Source organism: Vidua macroura, chromosome 1 (assembly GCF_024509145.1).
Source record: "Vidua macroura isolate BioBank_ID:100142 chromosome 1, ASM2450914v1, whole genome shotgun sequence".
Taxonomy (NCBI): domain Eukaryota; kingdom Metazoa; phylum Chordata; class Aves; order Passeriformes; family Viduidae; genus Vidua; species Vidua macroura.
In genome coordinates, this window is record NC_071571.1 from 98,434,529 (window position 1) to 98,451,859 (window position 17,331).

At 39.3% G+C, this 17,331-nt stretch overlaps 1 protein-coding gene across 1 annotated transcript in view; it reads right to left on the bottom strand.

The window, feature by feature from the left end:
• DOK6 (docking protein 6) overlaps positions 1-6,189 on the bottom strand; it is a 244,582-nt gene extending 238,393 nt beyond the window's left edge. Inside the window, exon 1 of the mRNA XM_053991649.1 lies at positions 6,053-6,189. Within this exon, the coding sequence (XP_053847624.1) occupies positions 6,053-6,118 (66 nt within the window). The 5' untranslated portion in view covers positions 6,119-6,189. The remainder of the gene's footprint in view (positions 1-6,052) is intronic.
• Between the last annotated feature and the right edge of the window lie 11,142 nt (positions 6,190-17,331).

The window sequence follows — 17,331 nt, forward strand, 5'->3', positions numbered from 1 at the left end:
AAAGCCAACAAAGTTAATGGGTTCCTGAAATTGACGTCAAGGTCTTTTCATCAGGTTGTGATGTCCACTATAAGACAAAAATGACTGACTCCTAAATGAAAAAACAGAAGGCCTTACAGGAGATACAATAAATTCCCAATAAAATTTTACCATCTCACAATATGCAAATGAAAGAGAAAGAGTCTGTACAAACACTTTTTTTTGTAATCATCATGCAGCTAAGGTGTAATCTCACTGAGGCCAATGGTATTACACACAAGAGTAAAAATAGAAGCATCTATAATCCATTGATAACATGGATGTGATATGCTATCTACAAAAGAGAACTATTTGACTCTAAGTAAGTGCCATCCATCAAAAAATTACTAGACCTTTGATTATCACACCTCTTGGGAATTAAGAGGTAGAAAAGCACATCGTTCTTACCACAAACCTGACCCACAAGTTGCTTTAACACATTAGCATAAAAGCATTAGCATACAAACATTAGCATAAAAAGTTGTGGGACTTTTTGTCCTTGTTTACCATGGCTGCAAGGTATTTCTTTCAATTTCCTGTACAATAGGCTTAATCAATAAAAACTGGTCAGAAGCTCAAGATGACTGTTCTTTCCATAATGACTAAATTGGAAATCCATGTATTTTCCTTTTAATTCTTCAAATTCATTCACATAACTTTAGCAAGAAGAATGAAAGGAGTAATTATTGGTATTTTAAATGATACTTTCAGTATTAAGTAGTGAATGTGACTAGCTTCTTTAATGGATTACGGTGATATCCTTTTAATTCCATATTTCAGGTTGCCTTGAACTATCGTGAAAAGCTCCTTCATGAGGAAGGAATCTGCAATCTAAATCCTGTCCATCTGGAGCTTTATAAAAATTAAAATGAATTTATTATAAATAGGAATTCAGATTTTATAGTTTCATTTGAATTATTTTCATACTCTGAGAAGTAGCTCACAGTTTATATCACTGGTCAGGATGCAGTTATATAAAAGGCAATCTTGGCGCTTACAATCAGGCTGAGCACCTTTCCCAAAGACAGTAATATAAAACAATCTTTGGAAAGGTTATCTATTCCAGGTGTAGTACTTGTTTGCACTTTTTCATGTGTTTGTTTCTTTGTATATGCTGTGGCAACTAAGAAATAGGAGAACCTTTACTTTGCCCTCTGTATTCATCATGACCCACTTGCAGAGCCAGTGCGATCAATCAATGTAATCTCAAACTCAAGAAATTTTGCAGGTTCTTTTTCTTTCTTCACCCAAAATAAACAGACAATATCAATTGAATGTTAGAATTTTGTAAGACACATACTGCATTATTTCAAGTGGAACCACACCGCAATCAATGGTTCACATTCATGACATTGTTAGTCCTGATTGATTGAAGACATGGTTAACTGCAGAAGGAGAAATGTTGTGTTCATTTACAGAAATGGTACCTGTAATGATCTAAAAGTATGGTTAAAAAAAGGGGGAGGTTATATGGTAAAACTCCTAATTTGGTGACTAAGAGCAACCTACTATTTATTACTCAATCAAGAGTGACTGGCAGGTACAATTTTCTCTTCAGATAGGTGTATTACAGTATAAACTGAAGCACCCAGAAAATAATTCCACTTAGTACGTGGAAACACAGAAAAATTAGTAATTATTAACAAACAGAGTGAAAATTTCCAAGATACAGGATTATTTCATTCTACGGCCGAGGCATAACCAAAAAAAGACAAAAACAAACAATGAGATTATGACTTTTAAGGTTGATATGGGTCAAAACAAGACTATCAAAGTGACACAATGTTCATTTTTAATTAGACTTCCTAATGTGACATCAAATTGGTTTTTTTTCTAAGAAACAGCACTTCAGCAAGGCATGAAATCCTCACAGCTGAGTTTATTAGGAGGCAACAAAGGGATTCCAATCTGCTACAAGAAAGTTTCAGCCTATAAGCATAGTCAGTGCAGTACAAAATTGTGTCATATGAATTTTAATGTGACACAAGTATGAAAGACTCCAAAAGAACAAAGGCAGCATAGTCCTGTTCCACACTACACAAATGACCTATTCTGATCTGAACAGCACACCACATTACAATCAAATTTATTTCAAAGAAGGGTCACACAGATCAAATGTAATGGCTGCTAGAATGAGTATTTGCTTTATGTAGTATTAGAGAAAAGCAAAATATCAAACAATGTGGGAATGCCAGGGCACTGAAAAGAAAGGCGTATTTAGGCTGCAGGGAAACAGATTTTATAAAAGATCTTTTAATTACAGTCATCCTCAATGACTACAGTTTCTAATCTTCAAAGACACCATGATACCTTGATGAAGATGTGACGTATACACATGAGCTTGCCTACTGCATAGCCTTGAACATATATTTGATATTTCAAGGCACCAGAGAAAAGTTTCATGTACAGTTCATGCCTAACAAAAGTAATGAGACAGACTAAGTGGTCAGACTGGCTGGATGTCTCTTTGTGGCCTGATATCTCCATGGCAGAAACCATGATATTCCCAGAGTCAGAATACAACAACAGAGAGGCTGGTAAACCTCCTCAGCTGATTATCCAACCTTACAACAACTTTAGCATCGTACAGGTATCAGAATAATGAGGTCTACTTGAAAATACTGGACTGTCAGAAGAATACACCATCCAATTTACTTATTAATGAATTTCTGTAAACAAGCACTTAAGGATTACAGTGAAATGCTGGCAAAATAAAAGTTAATGATCAAGTATCACTAAACAAAAAAGTAAGGACAAATTCTTGCAGTTCTTCTTGCCTTGTATTTCCATGATTTAGGCATCATTTTTGTCTTAAAATCACTTTTCTGAACAGAATCAATTACTGATAGGAAAACAGCTTGAGTCCTGACTTCATGAATACAATGAATAGAATGTGAAGGTATGTGGGGAGTAGTCAGACAGGGTAACAAGTACTTAAAGCAAGGCAGAGGTATAAAACATCAGTAGTAAACATTATACCGTGTTAAAAAAAAGTCATGAAGATTTCTATTTTACAATTAGATGAAGATTTACTACTCGGGTTTCTGTGAATTAAATTCTTGAAAAAGTAAATTCTATCAGAAAGTTCTCCCCAAATGACAGCTTGTTGTTGTGGGTTTTTTTTCAATAAAATGAAAATATACTATTGAAGTATCTTTCATTTGATTCCTAGCCAGGGCTCCCTCAGTCACAAAACAGAATAAAAGCTGAATTGGAAGAATTTCCATAACGAATTGGCTACCAGCCTAAAGGTTAGAATTAGTTTTCTTGCCCAAGTCTAGCACTAAAATTGGTATTAGACACCTCAGCTCTCCAAGTTTTAATCAATCTGCTTTTCAGGAGACTTTGAAATATTCAAAGAATGTAGACTATTATGACCAAAAAAAACCTACCCCAGTAACTTGCAATGTGTAAGAATGAAACATAACAAGAGATAAAATTCTATTGCCATATTTAAAAATTATCCTAGCCTTAGTTTCCAGAACCCATAGCTCTCTTTCCTCTTTTCAGTATTTCTGCATTTTTGGAGGTTAAAATTATTCATTTGCTAGCAGACATTTATATCCCTGAAAACTGATGTATTCACCTACATTATGATGGCTCCAGTGTAAGTCATTAAGGTTTGGACTTGGAGACAGACGTAAAGGGAAAAAAAAGACAAACCTTTAATATTTCACTGAGTGAATAAAAATTGCATTAATTTAGATATTCAGTCACAAGAACCCAATTAGCCATGGATATATACACACATATTCATTTCAACTTTCAACCATCACATTTCTTTGAATTTTGATGCTATTTCTATAAAACATAATCCCTTTTAAATTGCATTTAATAGATTTATTCAGATGGGCATTTCCATATGTCATATTTAAGCTTATACTACCACCTGCCTGAGGCTGTATAGTCTGAATTGTCACCCTCACACACTTCAGTAGGAGAAAATCCTCCACAGACACCATATGAACTATTTCTCTTCTGCTTAGTGTAGAGGTACGATAATCATTATGACCATGGAAAACATCCATGCAAAAAAAAGTTTTATGTGTCCCCCTTAAAAAATCAGATAACATCTTCAAAATAAAATATTCAAGCTACATAAGATATTCTGCAATGAAATATCACTCTCTTCACAATTTTTTTACACAGGTCAGCAAGTATCATCCAAGATTACTGTGATATGAGCTCTATATTTGTTGCACATACGACATAGACATAGATATATAAAAGTATTTGCATACATAGAGATATGCATATACATAATTTCACACTTAAAGGACACTTGAGATGGCTTCAAAGCCAGATTTGCAAAGCAAATAGATTAATTCTGCTTCCAACTACTAACATCAAGGTGATGGGATACCATCATCTCCCTGCTTTGTGTTGGGCCCATCCAATAACACTGCTGAGCAGGGGAAAAACTGATGAGCAAAGGTTAAGCAGAGGACTGCCAGAAACAAACTGAGGCTTAGAAATTGCTTCTTCAGATAAGATTAATGCTTGACTGATGTACAGAGTGACTTTGGGGTTGCAAAATCATTAGTAAGAGCATCCATTCTCTTTGAATTTACACCATCTCTCACACATTTGTAGTTGAGGATATTAAGGGTTTGGACCCTGTGCTCTTTTGGAATTAACAGCCCTGCCAAGTCATCGAAGTGCTCCAAAGGTCAGTTCATGATTAGTGTCCCACCATCCTGCACACTGTATCTGCAAGCAATGCACAGCATCTGGGGCGGGGGGGAAGGGAGAGAGGGGGAGGAGGAGATAAATATTAGCACTGTGATAAGCTCACAGAGCACGACTTGGAGGAGGGCAGATTTCACATGGTCCCTGCTGTTAGGTTTCAGGGGAAGCAGGGACCACCTCCCTGGATGGAAGAGCTGGTAGAGACCCTGCACTTCTCTGCACACCTGAAGGAAAACTGAAAGAGTGAACACAAAGAGCCTCAGACCTCTTCCCAGCCTCAGACCAACAGGGAGTTGGACCTTTCAGGATTACTGGCAACATCAGTAGCTATGCAAGCAAGCATTTCTGTTCTCTCACAAAGAGTAGGAGACAGCCCAAACCGATGATTCCCGGGACCGACTGAAGTTTAGAAAATCCTGACCTCGGCACACACTCTGCTCCAACTTCACTGCCTTTTCAAGATTTGTTGCACCCCTTCAGGGAAAGTGCCCATGGCCAATCTGATAGTACACGAGATGTCGCTGAGCATCCCGGTGGGCACTGCGAACAGCCACCCTCACCTAAGAGACTGCCCCTAGTTTTAATCTGTCAGCCTCTGTATCTGCCTGTAGGTTCATGAAGCTGTCACCCCTCTGCCTCCCTGCCCATCCCCGGTCCGCTACAGGCTCTCATTCCCCAATCCCCCGTGCCCTAGGGCAGAGCACCATCACACCTCCACGCCTGCTTTTCTCTGTTACTCCGGTATCAGCAGAGTGTTTCCTGACCCTGCCCTGATTGAAAACATCCCTCTCCGAAATGGGAGGGAAAGAGAGAGGGAGAATCTGTACGCAAAGTTTACAGCTCCTGTTTGCGCTTTCCCCTCCCCACCCAAGCCCTTGCCGGAGGCAGCAAGGCGAGGGACAGGGGAGCGCAGGGATGGCCAAAGGGGAGCGTCAGCCCTGGGCTGGGGGACTCGAGGAGGACAGGGGCACGGGGAGCAGCTTTTCGCGGACAGTGACCCTGTCGGGCCGTCGCTGAGACAGAAGGGAGGAGCGGCGCCTTCCCGGAGAGGGGATCAGCCGGCTCCCTCCGAGGCGCAATAGCAGCGCACCCCCACCGACCCCTCCGGAGCCGGGAGCGAAGTCCAAGCCCCGGCAGCGGCACCAGCAGAAGCACCAGCAGCACCAGCGGTAGCAGCACCAGAGGCAGCCCCAGCAGCAGCAGCAGCGGCAGCAGCAGCAGCAGGTCGCCGCGCCCCACGCTGGCGGCCCCGGCCCGGGGCACCGCCGCCCCCCACGCCGACGAGGCGATACCCAGCGCCTCGCTCCCACCCCGGGCAGGGCCGGCGAATGGAGAAAGAACTCACCCCCAGCTTCCTGCTGCGGATTTTTACGTAGCCCTGCTTGACTATATCGTTAAAGTTGGAGGCCATGGCAAGCGCTGCCTGCTTCCTTCCCTCCGCGCCCGGAGTCCTCCTCCGCCGCCGTCGCCTTCTCCTCCTCCTCTCCCGGGCCCTCCCAGGTGCCGCCGGCCGCTGGCTCCAGAGGCGCTTCTGGCATCCAAGCAGCGGCAGCCGCCGCTCCGCCCGCGCCCCGCTCCTCCCGCGGCTGCTCCGCTCCGCTCCGCACCGCCCCGCCGAGCGGGTGGCGGCCGCTCCGCCCCGCTCCGCTCTCCGCCGGCCCCTCGCTGCCCCGCTCCGCCGCCGCCCCACGCCCAGCCCAGCCCAGCCCCGCTTCGCTTCGCACCGCTCCACCCGGCGGCGGCTTCGCGGCTGCCCGCGCCTACGGCCGGGAGCGGGCGGTGCGGCGGGCGGGGCGGAGCGGAGCGGGGACACCGCCCCCGGCGCCGCGGCCGCGGAGCCCGCCCCCAGCGCCGGCGCTGCCCTCCGCCCGCCGCCGGGGCCCCGGGGAGAGGGCGCGGGGCGCCTCGGCCCAGCTGAGCTTGGGCATGACTTGGGGCACAGGGCGAGTGCTCTCCTCGGCCGGTCCCGGTTTTGCCCGCTTTTCTCCAGGCTGTGGCCGCGGCATTCCCGGCTCCGGTGGCAAATCCCTTCGGAAACACGGCCCGGGAGAGCATCTTTCAGCCTCGTGCATTCGGGAAGCCGCGTAGATGCCCATCAGGAAACGCTGAACTGTTGTGTTAGTACAACAAACTTAATGAAACAATATCTAAGCTACAGAAGTGAAGGAAGAAAAAAAACCCAAAAACGCACAAGTCCATCTGAATTTGAAAAATTAGTTGTCATACACAGGCTTTCTGTGCTCTCCGGAGTGATGACCATGTGTTTAATTACTGCTCACTGTAGTGAGGTGAGCCTAGCAGAAAAATGACTACTGAAGAAAGCATAATGTTTAGGAGACATTAGGAAGGGATAAAAACCCGAAGAAATTGTGTTTGATTTATTTACATGTAAAGTAGAGATGGACAAGAATGGACCCAAGCAGCTTGAGAAAGAAAAACTACAGATATGTGGGATTGACAAGACAGTGAATGACTATTGTTACATAAAACTGTACTCAATAAACACCTTCAGTGGAAAAAGTTTGATTGGTATGATAAGCTTAACAAAAGCTTCATGTGCTCTTTTGCTAGATGTCTACATTCTACTGCACCATTGCCCTGAAGTTTTCTGAAACAGGAATTTGCAGTATGTAGTGTGCTGAAGGCTGGGGTGATGGAACGTAATTCTGTAGTTGAAAGTTTGGCAGATTTATTTCTGATTTTCAAAATCAACAGACAACATCAGAGATTAGCCTTGAAGCAAATAAGAAAGATACAATCTAGAAAAATTATTACAGTGCTTGGATGATGGAATTATAAGGAAAAATTTTGTAATTTTATAAAACTACCTGGAGTACTGCATCCAGCTCTGGAGCCCTTAGCATGGAAAAGGCAAGGACCTGTTAAGAGACAGACCAGAGGAGGGCCATGAACACAATCAGAGGGGTGGAAAATCTCTCCTATGAGGAAAGGCTGAGACAGTTGGGGTTGTTCAGCCTGGAGAAGAGAAGGGTTCAGTGTGACCTTGCAGTAATCTTCCAGTACCCAAAGGGTACTACTGGGTACAAAGTTATTTTTGCTACTCCGCTATCAGCTGGGTAGGGCATCCCATTAAAAAAACAAACAAACAAACAAAACAAAACAGAATCTTAACATCATGATCTTGCATCTTCATTGACTGCTTTTAGCTTTGCATTCAAGTCTAATGAGTGTGAAAATTACAAGGCTATTATAAGAGAATTCCCTTTTCTGAGAATAACCCTTATTATTTGTTCCCAATCTTTTTTTCCTTAATTGAATAGCAATTAATGAAGCACATGGAAGTTTACCTATCCATTTATTTTCTAGCAACTCAGTTCCCAATTATAAAAAATTTGGAACAATGCCTAAGAATTGAGATTCTGCATTATTTTTATCCAAACAAAAACTTCTGTATAATTATGCACTTTTTAATAAAAGATATGGTCATCTGAAGGAATAGAGAAAATAGAGAAAAATAGAGAAAATAGAGAAAATAGAGAAAAATAGAGAAAAAATTGTGGCTTCCTTGATATTTCTAGTGAAATGTCAGAAGGCCAGAAGGATGAGTTTCGACTCTTACTTTTGGGCAGAATATTACTTCCTCCTTAATTTCTTTTTAAAAATATGTCAAGTCAGAATATTCAGTGATTTTTAGGGAGAAAACTGGGATATGCCTATGAGAGAATTCTTTCAAGACACCTTACCACATATTAAACAAAAGCTTTGTTCAAGATGAGACTAGTGATTGTTTAAAGTACAGAAAGCTCTTGAAGGATCAAAAAGGAGAGGAACATTTCCTTTCAATTGCCAGCTAGAAAAGTACATAATCCTATTCAATTAACTGACAAAAAGACATTTTCCTTACAGATTAACCCTGAATGATTTGTAAGTTTGTAGAACTAGTTTCACATGCAGTCCCTGCTCCCTCTTCACCACCTTTCAGCTACACAAAAACAGACTTGTAGGATCTGAGAAAAATTATATGTGTTCTCAAACAGAGATAGAATTAATGCATTATTTTTTAAACAGTTGCTCTGTTTATCATTCCGAAAGAGCAGCAGTTTCACAACACACAACATTCCTGGGCACTCTTTACTTTTCCAATTTCTGCAGTAAGGATACAGCAGAATTTGTGTCACCTCTGTAACATGCATGTCTTGTCAGAACTCTACAGTGGAAAATTTTTTGCCAATGAAATTGAAGAGGGTGCTATATTTCCAAAGCTAATCATCCATTTATTCTTAAGTATATTGTTTAATCACATAACAAAAATGGAAAATTGTTTTGATTTATAATAATATTGTAGCTAATAGTAATTTTCAACTGATTTTTCTCCAATTATTTATTATTGCTTCTGTATTTTTCTTTAAAATCCCTGTATGAGTTCCATTGTTATTACTTGTTTTATTACAACACAATACAACAAAAATACAATAAAGGATAAAGAAAATATGTGTAAAATACAAAGCATTTTCATTCTACAGTCTCCAGAGTGTAAATTAGCCAGCCTGAGCTTATAAAATGATCAGTCTGGTATTTATTTTCAGCTGCTTTATATAGCACCAGACAGAATAATCAAATATTCATCTGCATATGAGTCCCATGGGCAGCTTGGGGCACAAATGCATAGCAAGGCCACTCTGAATCACAGGAATACAGACAAACTGTGTTGTTACTTCCCCACAAAAATACTCTTGTGTTCACATTACATGCATGCATTCTATTTGCTGAGAAAGTCACAACTTACAAAGGAAGATTCCTCAAAGCAGTCATGCCAAATGCTCCATTTCTTCAGAAATCTCAGGAAGTCAAATGGTCTCAGAAATTCAACAGGTACAAACTCAGTGGGCAGTGTCAGGGAAGACAGAGTATGAGTCCTTCTGAAGAATACATTGCAATGAATAAATGCCTTATATATTTGCAAAAATGTGATTTTTTTATATGGCTGCTAGTGTGAAATCATCATTTGGAAAGGGAAATGATTCAGCTGGTAATCAAGTCACAAATTATTTCAAGCAGAGAAGTTAATTTGTGATTTACCTAACATAAGTGCAATCAAATCTAATACTATTTTGGACAGACAATACGTATTGCTGTTTGCCTCTGACAGAAAGTAATTAATTTGAATGGAATTATCTTCACCTGTTCTTACTTGACAACATGAACAAATTTAGGCAGTATATATTTTAAATCTGAAATTATACGTCCACTGTTTGTGAATCATTCACATTCATGAATCATGTTCCAGTGATGGGTTTCAGTGTTTGACGTTTCTAGCCAGGGTGGACTTTTACCACACTTGCCAAAGAGGAGCATAGAGAGCTTCTCTCAATTTCTACTGTTTCTCCCTCTACTTCCCCGACCAAATCCCAGCTGAGACTAAAGGAAAAACTCTGGTTAAAAGTTTATCAAAGAATGGCAGTTAGTATTTATTCAAGACACCTGATAAAAAGCATGTTCTCACCTAAAGCTGTTTCCAATCTAAAATAAACAGTCATTTTTATTATGATAATAGAAATTTGCATAGGCAATGCCAAGAAAGAAACATTAGCTAATGTATTATTAATGTGTTGAAAGCCTACCTTCAGCTAGGCTTCAAACAATTATTTTGCTCCAACCATAAATCACATACTAACCAGAGTCCTTTGTGAACTAGCATGAAATATAAATCATGTAGATAGACAATATTAAAAAACTATTGTTTTCCATGGGCACTGTAAAAAGCAAAGCCATTATTTCCTGCATGAAACTACATGCATATTTATTACTGGCTTTCTATCCAGTCCAACAGTACCTATTTTTTTTATCCTCCAACTATAGGGTAGATATGTTTATATCTAAGCCTGTTGCTCCCGACCTGTGCAAGAAAGGTAAATTTTAAAAAGTGTCATCTCCTAGTTTATAGAGTGACATATTATAGCTGATTAGTCTGGTTTTGGAGACCAGAAAAGGGAATATTTTCACCTCTGCTTTTCTATCAGAGGGCCAGTAAGAGTCAAAATCTCTGCTCCTCCAAGACTCCGACTTTGGACACAAATCATAATTTATGCTTTTGTCACTTTGCCCCAAACCAAGAAATACTGTGGGTATGATTGGGGGCCATTGCGACTGTGTAGGCAAACTAACTTTTTCTTGGCAGATGTGCTCTCTTGAGGTAACTACACCAGCTAGAGGGATTACTTTCCCCAGATATCTGCCTCAGTCTGGTTTTGGAGAGCAGCACCCTGCAGCCGTGATATTAGAAGAATTTGTATACTGACTTTACCATAAAGGGCTTAGGCTGATATATTTGACCATGAAGTGTAATAACCAAGAGAAAGGTACTGTGCTTCTGCTTGTGGGCAAATAATGTTTCAAATTAAGGCAGCTAAATCTTAGGCAACCCATTAGACCTAATCCCCTTGCAAACAAATATAGCTATAAAAACATTAATTTTCTGACTGGCTTCTGCCAATTTCTAAACATGAAACATGGTGAATAGCACATAAGCATTCTATTTAAAATAATATATTTGCCATTTTACCTAAAATACTCCAATAATCTTCAGAAAGAGCTCCATGAACACTTTTAGAGAATGAAATCCCATATTGTGTAGAAATTATTTTCCATTATAATTATGTTAAAAGACTTGAAGGTTAAAACTTAGCTAAGTGCACTTAATATTTACGACAAACTTGAATTCTAATTCATCCAAGTTTTCTAGCGTGTCTGCCAAGGGAAGTCCTGCATTAAAATATTCCACCTACTTCCTACTTTTCTTTGTGTTTTGTATGGGTTTCTAGTCTATAAATGGTCAGAGTTACAGTCTTTTAATGGAAAGAACTGCAATGGATCAAAAGCTACCAAATGCATTCTAAACATGTGCTCTTCCTACCATCCCTCCTGTCTTACAGGGAAGTTATTATATTTGATTTTCCTATCTGGTTTTCCACCAATTCTATCCTCTCAGGTAGCATTTCAACCTGGTCTTATGATAGAGTCTTCAAAAAGATAAATTTCATTGCAAGCTAAACCATGTGATATTGAGAATTAATGTAGAAAAGAGGTCTATTTATATTTCTTTTAATAGAAAGAACGATCTTTTATGAATGTGTGCACAGCAATATGCACAAGGGGAAAAAAAGCAGCCTACACCAAAGAATGTGGAAATGAAGTAGGATAGAAATCTTAATGGAAGAACCTTAAGAATTAGGAGAAAAGGGAGTGACACAAGGAAGTGTCTCAGTGCCAAATTTCACAATCAAAGTCTTCCAAAACACAAATGAAAGCTAGGACAGTATATCTTAGCATATTTTTGTCTTAGAGTTGACCCATCCTTTCCCCTTCTTACCCATCTCTGTGAGAGAAGACAGCAAGAGCCTGAGAAAATAGCAGGAAGATAGATCTGACTTAAATTCAAAGGAGGTTTCAGCTTGACCTAACAAAAAGAGGGGTGGAATCTGGCCAAAATTCTGAGGAACAAACTATTTTTAAATATAGCATTCATCACAAATTTTGTTGCCTTATTCTTCTTCTGTATTTTTGCTGTATTATTGCAACTCCATGTTTTAAGGAAACTGTTCTTATAGCCTTCAATTTTGTCTGTTGGGAAGGCTGACTTTGGTGGTCATACGCAAACTAATGTATTTCATTATGACAGTTGTGGTGAGCATTTTGTTAAGACATGGGACTTCAAATGTTTTAACATCCAGCTTTTACTCATAGTGCTCCAAAATATCCAAACATGTGCCTCCATTTGCAACTCCTGGCCAGCTGGGAGGTGCCAGTGTGGAGATCTGAGAGAAAGAAATTAACCAGAGTTGTGTAGGAAAGGTTTGGATGTGCAGGAAGGTATCGGGAAATATGTCTAAGTAGGGACCATCCTTGAGAACATGCACAGGATCCTTGTCCAGCTTGACACAGCCTTCCAGGCTGACCAGTCTGGTGGGAGTAAGAAAAATTGAAAGGTTGGTAGTAGCTTAGAGATTCTGTGAAAACTGATGTCAGGTGAAGAACACAGACTGTGACTTGTTCTATCAGAAATGGAAGGCAAATAAATGTTCATCTATCACATATTCAGCATTGCTGTTGTCTTCCTGTTAGTCCTGTTGATCATACTTCTGGACTATACACAGTGTGAGTTTCCTATGTCCAGGTGTTGCAGGAGACAGTGGGTAATATGTAGTTACTGAGGCCAGGAGGTCTAATAGAGGAGAAAAATCACAGATTTCTAGCAGTTCAGAGTTCACTGGTTTTGTTCACGGAATGTATTATTTAAAATACAGCTGCACTGACAGTGCACCAGCCCCTAACACTGCAAGCAGACCCTGCAACAGAGGAAGGTGCCTGGGTGCATAACTCTTCCAGGTATTCACAGACTTCACTAGTTCAAAGAGTGGTCTTGGTGGATATCACATGTTTCAGAATATTGCAGTATTAGTGGCAGTGGAGGAGGCAAATCTCTGCCTCAGCATCACACCTCACATTGTTTACGTTACCACAAAATGTGCTGAAGCTTTTGAGAGCAGGATGAGACACCTCCTTCAGGTGAGTGTACAAACCTTTGTTTGCCTGAGAACATCCTGGGTAACCATATCTCAAACCTGTGCATACTCCACTGTTGTATGGGTGTATGTGGACTGACTCTAGGAAATAGATGTCAGATTTGCAGAGACATTCTGTGGTTGCTGGCAAGTACCCTTAACTTTTGCAGGACAAGACTGGGACCCACAGAAGTATGAGCTCATAGAGAGGTCTAACTTTTATAGGAATGGCCCAAGATCTGTGGGATTATACGGCATTTACACAATCCTGAACATGGCTGTGCCTTCAAATCCAGAAAGAAACCAAGCATCACTCTTTTGAAGTCTGCAGAAATCATGATTGCAGTCTGCATTTTCCCTGGGCTGACACTGGCTTGTTCGGCTCTGCACAACTCCAGCAATTCCAGCTTGGGTCCTTTGTGTGGGTAGGTGGGGAGTGGCAGGAGGGAAAATCTATTTCAGTCTTCACAGCCATGTGCTTTTCCACTGGAAGTGGAGCTGTTTTTAATGTGTTACCAAATCGTCATTCCTCACCCTCCATTGCCTGCAATATCAGGTAGAGTAGGCGGTAGGCACCCCTTCAGGGAATGCACAGTGTAAAGATTTTCTGTAACTCTTTAGAAGTACTATGACATTGTGTACATGGCTAATTGCCAATCCTTTATCCTTTAAGGTTAATACTTATTACTATTTTATTGTAGTTAATGTATTTTTTTTCCCTGTATAGAGCAGTTTAAGCTGCAGCTTGAGAAAATAGAAAATGGATGGACATTATTTTGAAAAAATGGATTTTACAATTTTTTTTTCTAGGTCAAATAGTTCAAAAAAGGCTTTTCAGATGAGATAATTTTTCTCTGAAAAATTGCTCTCTTATCACATTTAAAAAATAAAATTGTGACATTTTAGGCTGAATGAGAAAATCTTTTCTAGCATGCATTCATTTGCTTCTAAATGTGTATGTTGGGATGTGTTCATGCACAAATAAATGTAGGGTCCAAAGTGTAACTTATAATAGAACTGTTATCTGTTATCCTGCCCTAACAGTGCAGTAAAGCTCTTGTGTATGCCTGTAAAGTGGAGTTAAGCATTTTATGAATGTTTAAATACCATCCAGGAATCCATCAGCATCTGACTTATTTGACCGCATTTTTTTTGTTGGTTTTTTTTTTTTTTTTAATAGCATCAATTTAGCTATACAGACCTGGGCACCTAACTCATTCTTTTGTTCCAAAGACAGTAATTTTAAAGGAGTACTCTCCATGAACCTACCAATTTGAAGCACTAAATGTATTTTCAGATGACTGTAATAATTTGATAGAAGTTTCTGGGTTGACCATTTGTGACTATCAATTTGTGAATTCTATTACTTGCCTGTCTTCTTTTATTAGAAGGTGATTTTAATATTTGCTCTTTGCTGCCTGTATTTTTCTTTCATTTTTTTACTACAGATGATCCAAATTTTACCTTTAAATATGACAGACGCTTTTAATCAGGAACCAGCATTATTATTCATTTCAGAGTTGAGATAATTGCAACTGTTACACAGTTTCCAGTAGCTATTATCTTTATTGAAAACTGAGATTTTTTTTTCTTCCTCCTATGGATCTGAAATTCATATTCTAAGACCAGCACTTTCTGGAATTACTCCTTTTCTGGAAGGCATTTTTAGCTAGAAAATATTCATTAAAGTTTTATACTTTTTTATAGTCCCCAGCTTGTTAATTTTAAACATACTGAAGAGGTTGGCTGCAAATAGCATATTTCTTTTATCCTCTATGAAGGTCATGGCGGTTTGAAATGACAACAAGCACGGTGGTGGTTAGGCATTTGCCAAGTTTAAAAAGAAGAGGAACTTAAAATGAGGCTTTTGAATTACATCACTCTTGATCTTTTCCCAGAATTCAATAAATAGATATTAATAGTGGGTATGAGATTGTAGGTGATGTTTTCAGAGCCTAGTGGGCAGTAGAACAACCCTAAATGTGGGTGATATAACAACCTTAGCAACTAGATGACCTTACATTGAAAAGATCCTAATTAATTCTTCATAGCTTTGCTGTTCCACTCCTGACTGGTCACACTAAGATTATTAAGGAAAATCACAGCAGAAAGCCACCTAAGCAGAAATCAAGTGAAAAATTCAACATTCTCTCTCCTTAGAATCAGAAAAGTTGCTTGTTTACCTTCTGTGCTTTAACAGAGACCAGAAAAGAGGGTCATATAACCCCCAGAAATATCATTTTGGTGAAACTTCTGAAGAAAGACCTTCAAACTCATTCAGTGTATCCTTTACATCTTATTTAATGTTAATTTTGTAAGAGTATTATTTAATACATCATTTTTACTTGCTACACACACACACAAAAATATTAACTATAGGTCAGCTTTGATTGTAATGGCTCTACTATTATTACAGCTAAGTCTTGCAGTTCACTTCCAATTAAAAACATATCTCACAACCAATAACATTCTACCTTTGCCAAAATACTATGTTTTGGAATTTTTTTAAATTTTAAACTTAACCAACAAATTCACTACTATTTATTTCGAGGGAGTCTGGTACTCAGAATGGTTTCTATAGATAAGTGTGCTTACAGAAAATAACCTTTGAATAATAAAACATCGTAGACATCTGAGACTAAATCTTCTCTTCTCTGTAATATGAAAACTTCCAACTCAGGTCCACAGTAGGTAATTGATAAAGGCAGGATTGACATACTTTCTTCACCCCAACACCATGTTCTTATTGTCATCATACCATCCCAACCAATGAAGAGAAATGGAAAACAAAGTCTCTTTTTCACTCCTACCCTGTTTAAAGGAAACTCAGTGAAAGAATTTTGTTTACTGCTCACTGTTAGAAGTACTGCTTTTCTTTCTTTCTTTTTTTTTTTTTTTTTTTAATGAAGAAAGGTGGAAGATAACTCTTGACTGAGCCCAATAGAAGCAGCCAGAGATGAAGAAGTCATTGACAGTCCTAGGAAACTTCATGCCTCCACGTAGAGCTGGGTCACTGCAGAAGTGAGAAATACACAGTCTGTTCTTCAGCATTCCCCTACAAAACCAATGACATGAGGTTTTCATGGAGAAAGTACATGTAATCCCATGACATAAGAATGACAGTTGAAAACCATAAAAATATAAAATCTACTTGGATATCATCAAAAAGATGTACAGCTCTGCATGAAGTTAAGAAATAAAACTCACCATTTAAAAATCTTCCTGGAGATATGTTTGTTCTTTGGAGACAGAGTGACCATAAGTTTTAATTGCTGGCATTTTTTGTTCTAGTCTTTCTAAATCAGGCAATGTCTAACAAGTGTTCAATGGCTACTGTGACATTGGATCAAACTCTATAAAAAGGTAACAGAGGTTCTCCTCTGAATACCCCCAAAAAATTGCTTAAGATCATTGACATGTAACTAGCCAGGTATTCAGAAAGCCTAAATGGGGGTCCTCAGAGCAACAAAATGAATTAAATCTTTGTTAGGATGTAGCACAGTGTGGTGTCAGAGGAAGGAATCTCTTCACACTTCCCTGTTTTCTTATAAGGCATAAACAGTTTGGGTTTTGCAAAGGACTGAATGGGCAGGTCCAACATATGAACTAGCTCTTTTTCTCTAATCTTGTGAAAAGTTTTAAATAGTGCAAGCTGGCTTTCTTCTTTTTATTGCATTTATTTTATGGTTTCTTCAATTTTTTTTCCTTCTATTTAACAGTTATATAATGATTTTACATCATTTTCCTGATGTACATTTTAAACAACCTAGGTACTTAAGTATAGATTTATATGTATGTATATATTTATATGTATTAATACCTTCCTAAGGAACACATCTTACTACAGCTCAGCCATACAGCAGCAGGTGAAAATCTCTCTCTGTTCCACAGCAGTTACAAAGCCCTGTAGTGCTCTACCATATCTCTTTCTAATAAAGCTGTGCAGCTGGATGCCTATTCTGCTATCACTGGTGTGTATGAATGCATTTGGGTTTTGAGTGGGTCTAATGTATAACTTACAAAAAGATAATTTCACTTACATGCTGAAAAATGTGCAGTCCCTCATTTATGTCCTATGTAGGAAGCTACTAAGGATTTTTAC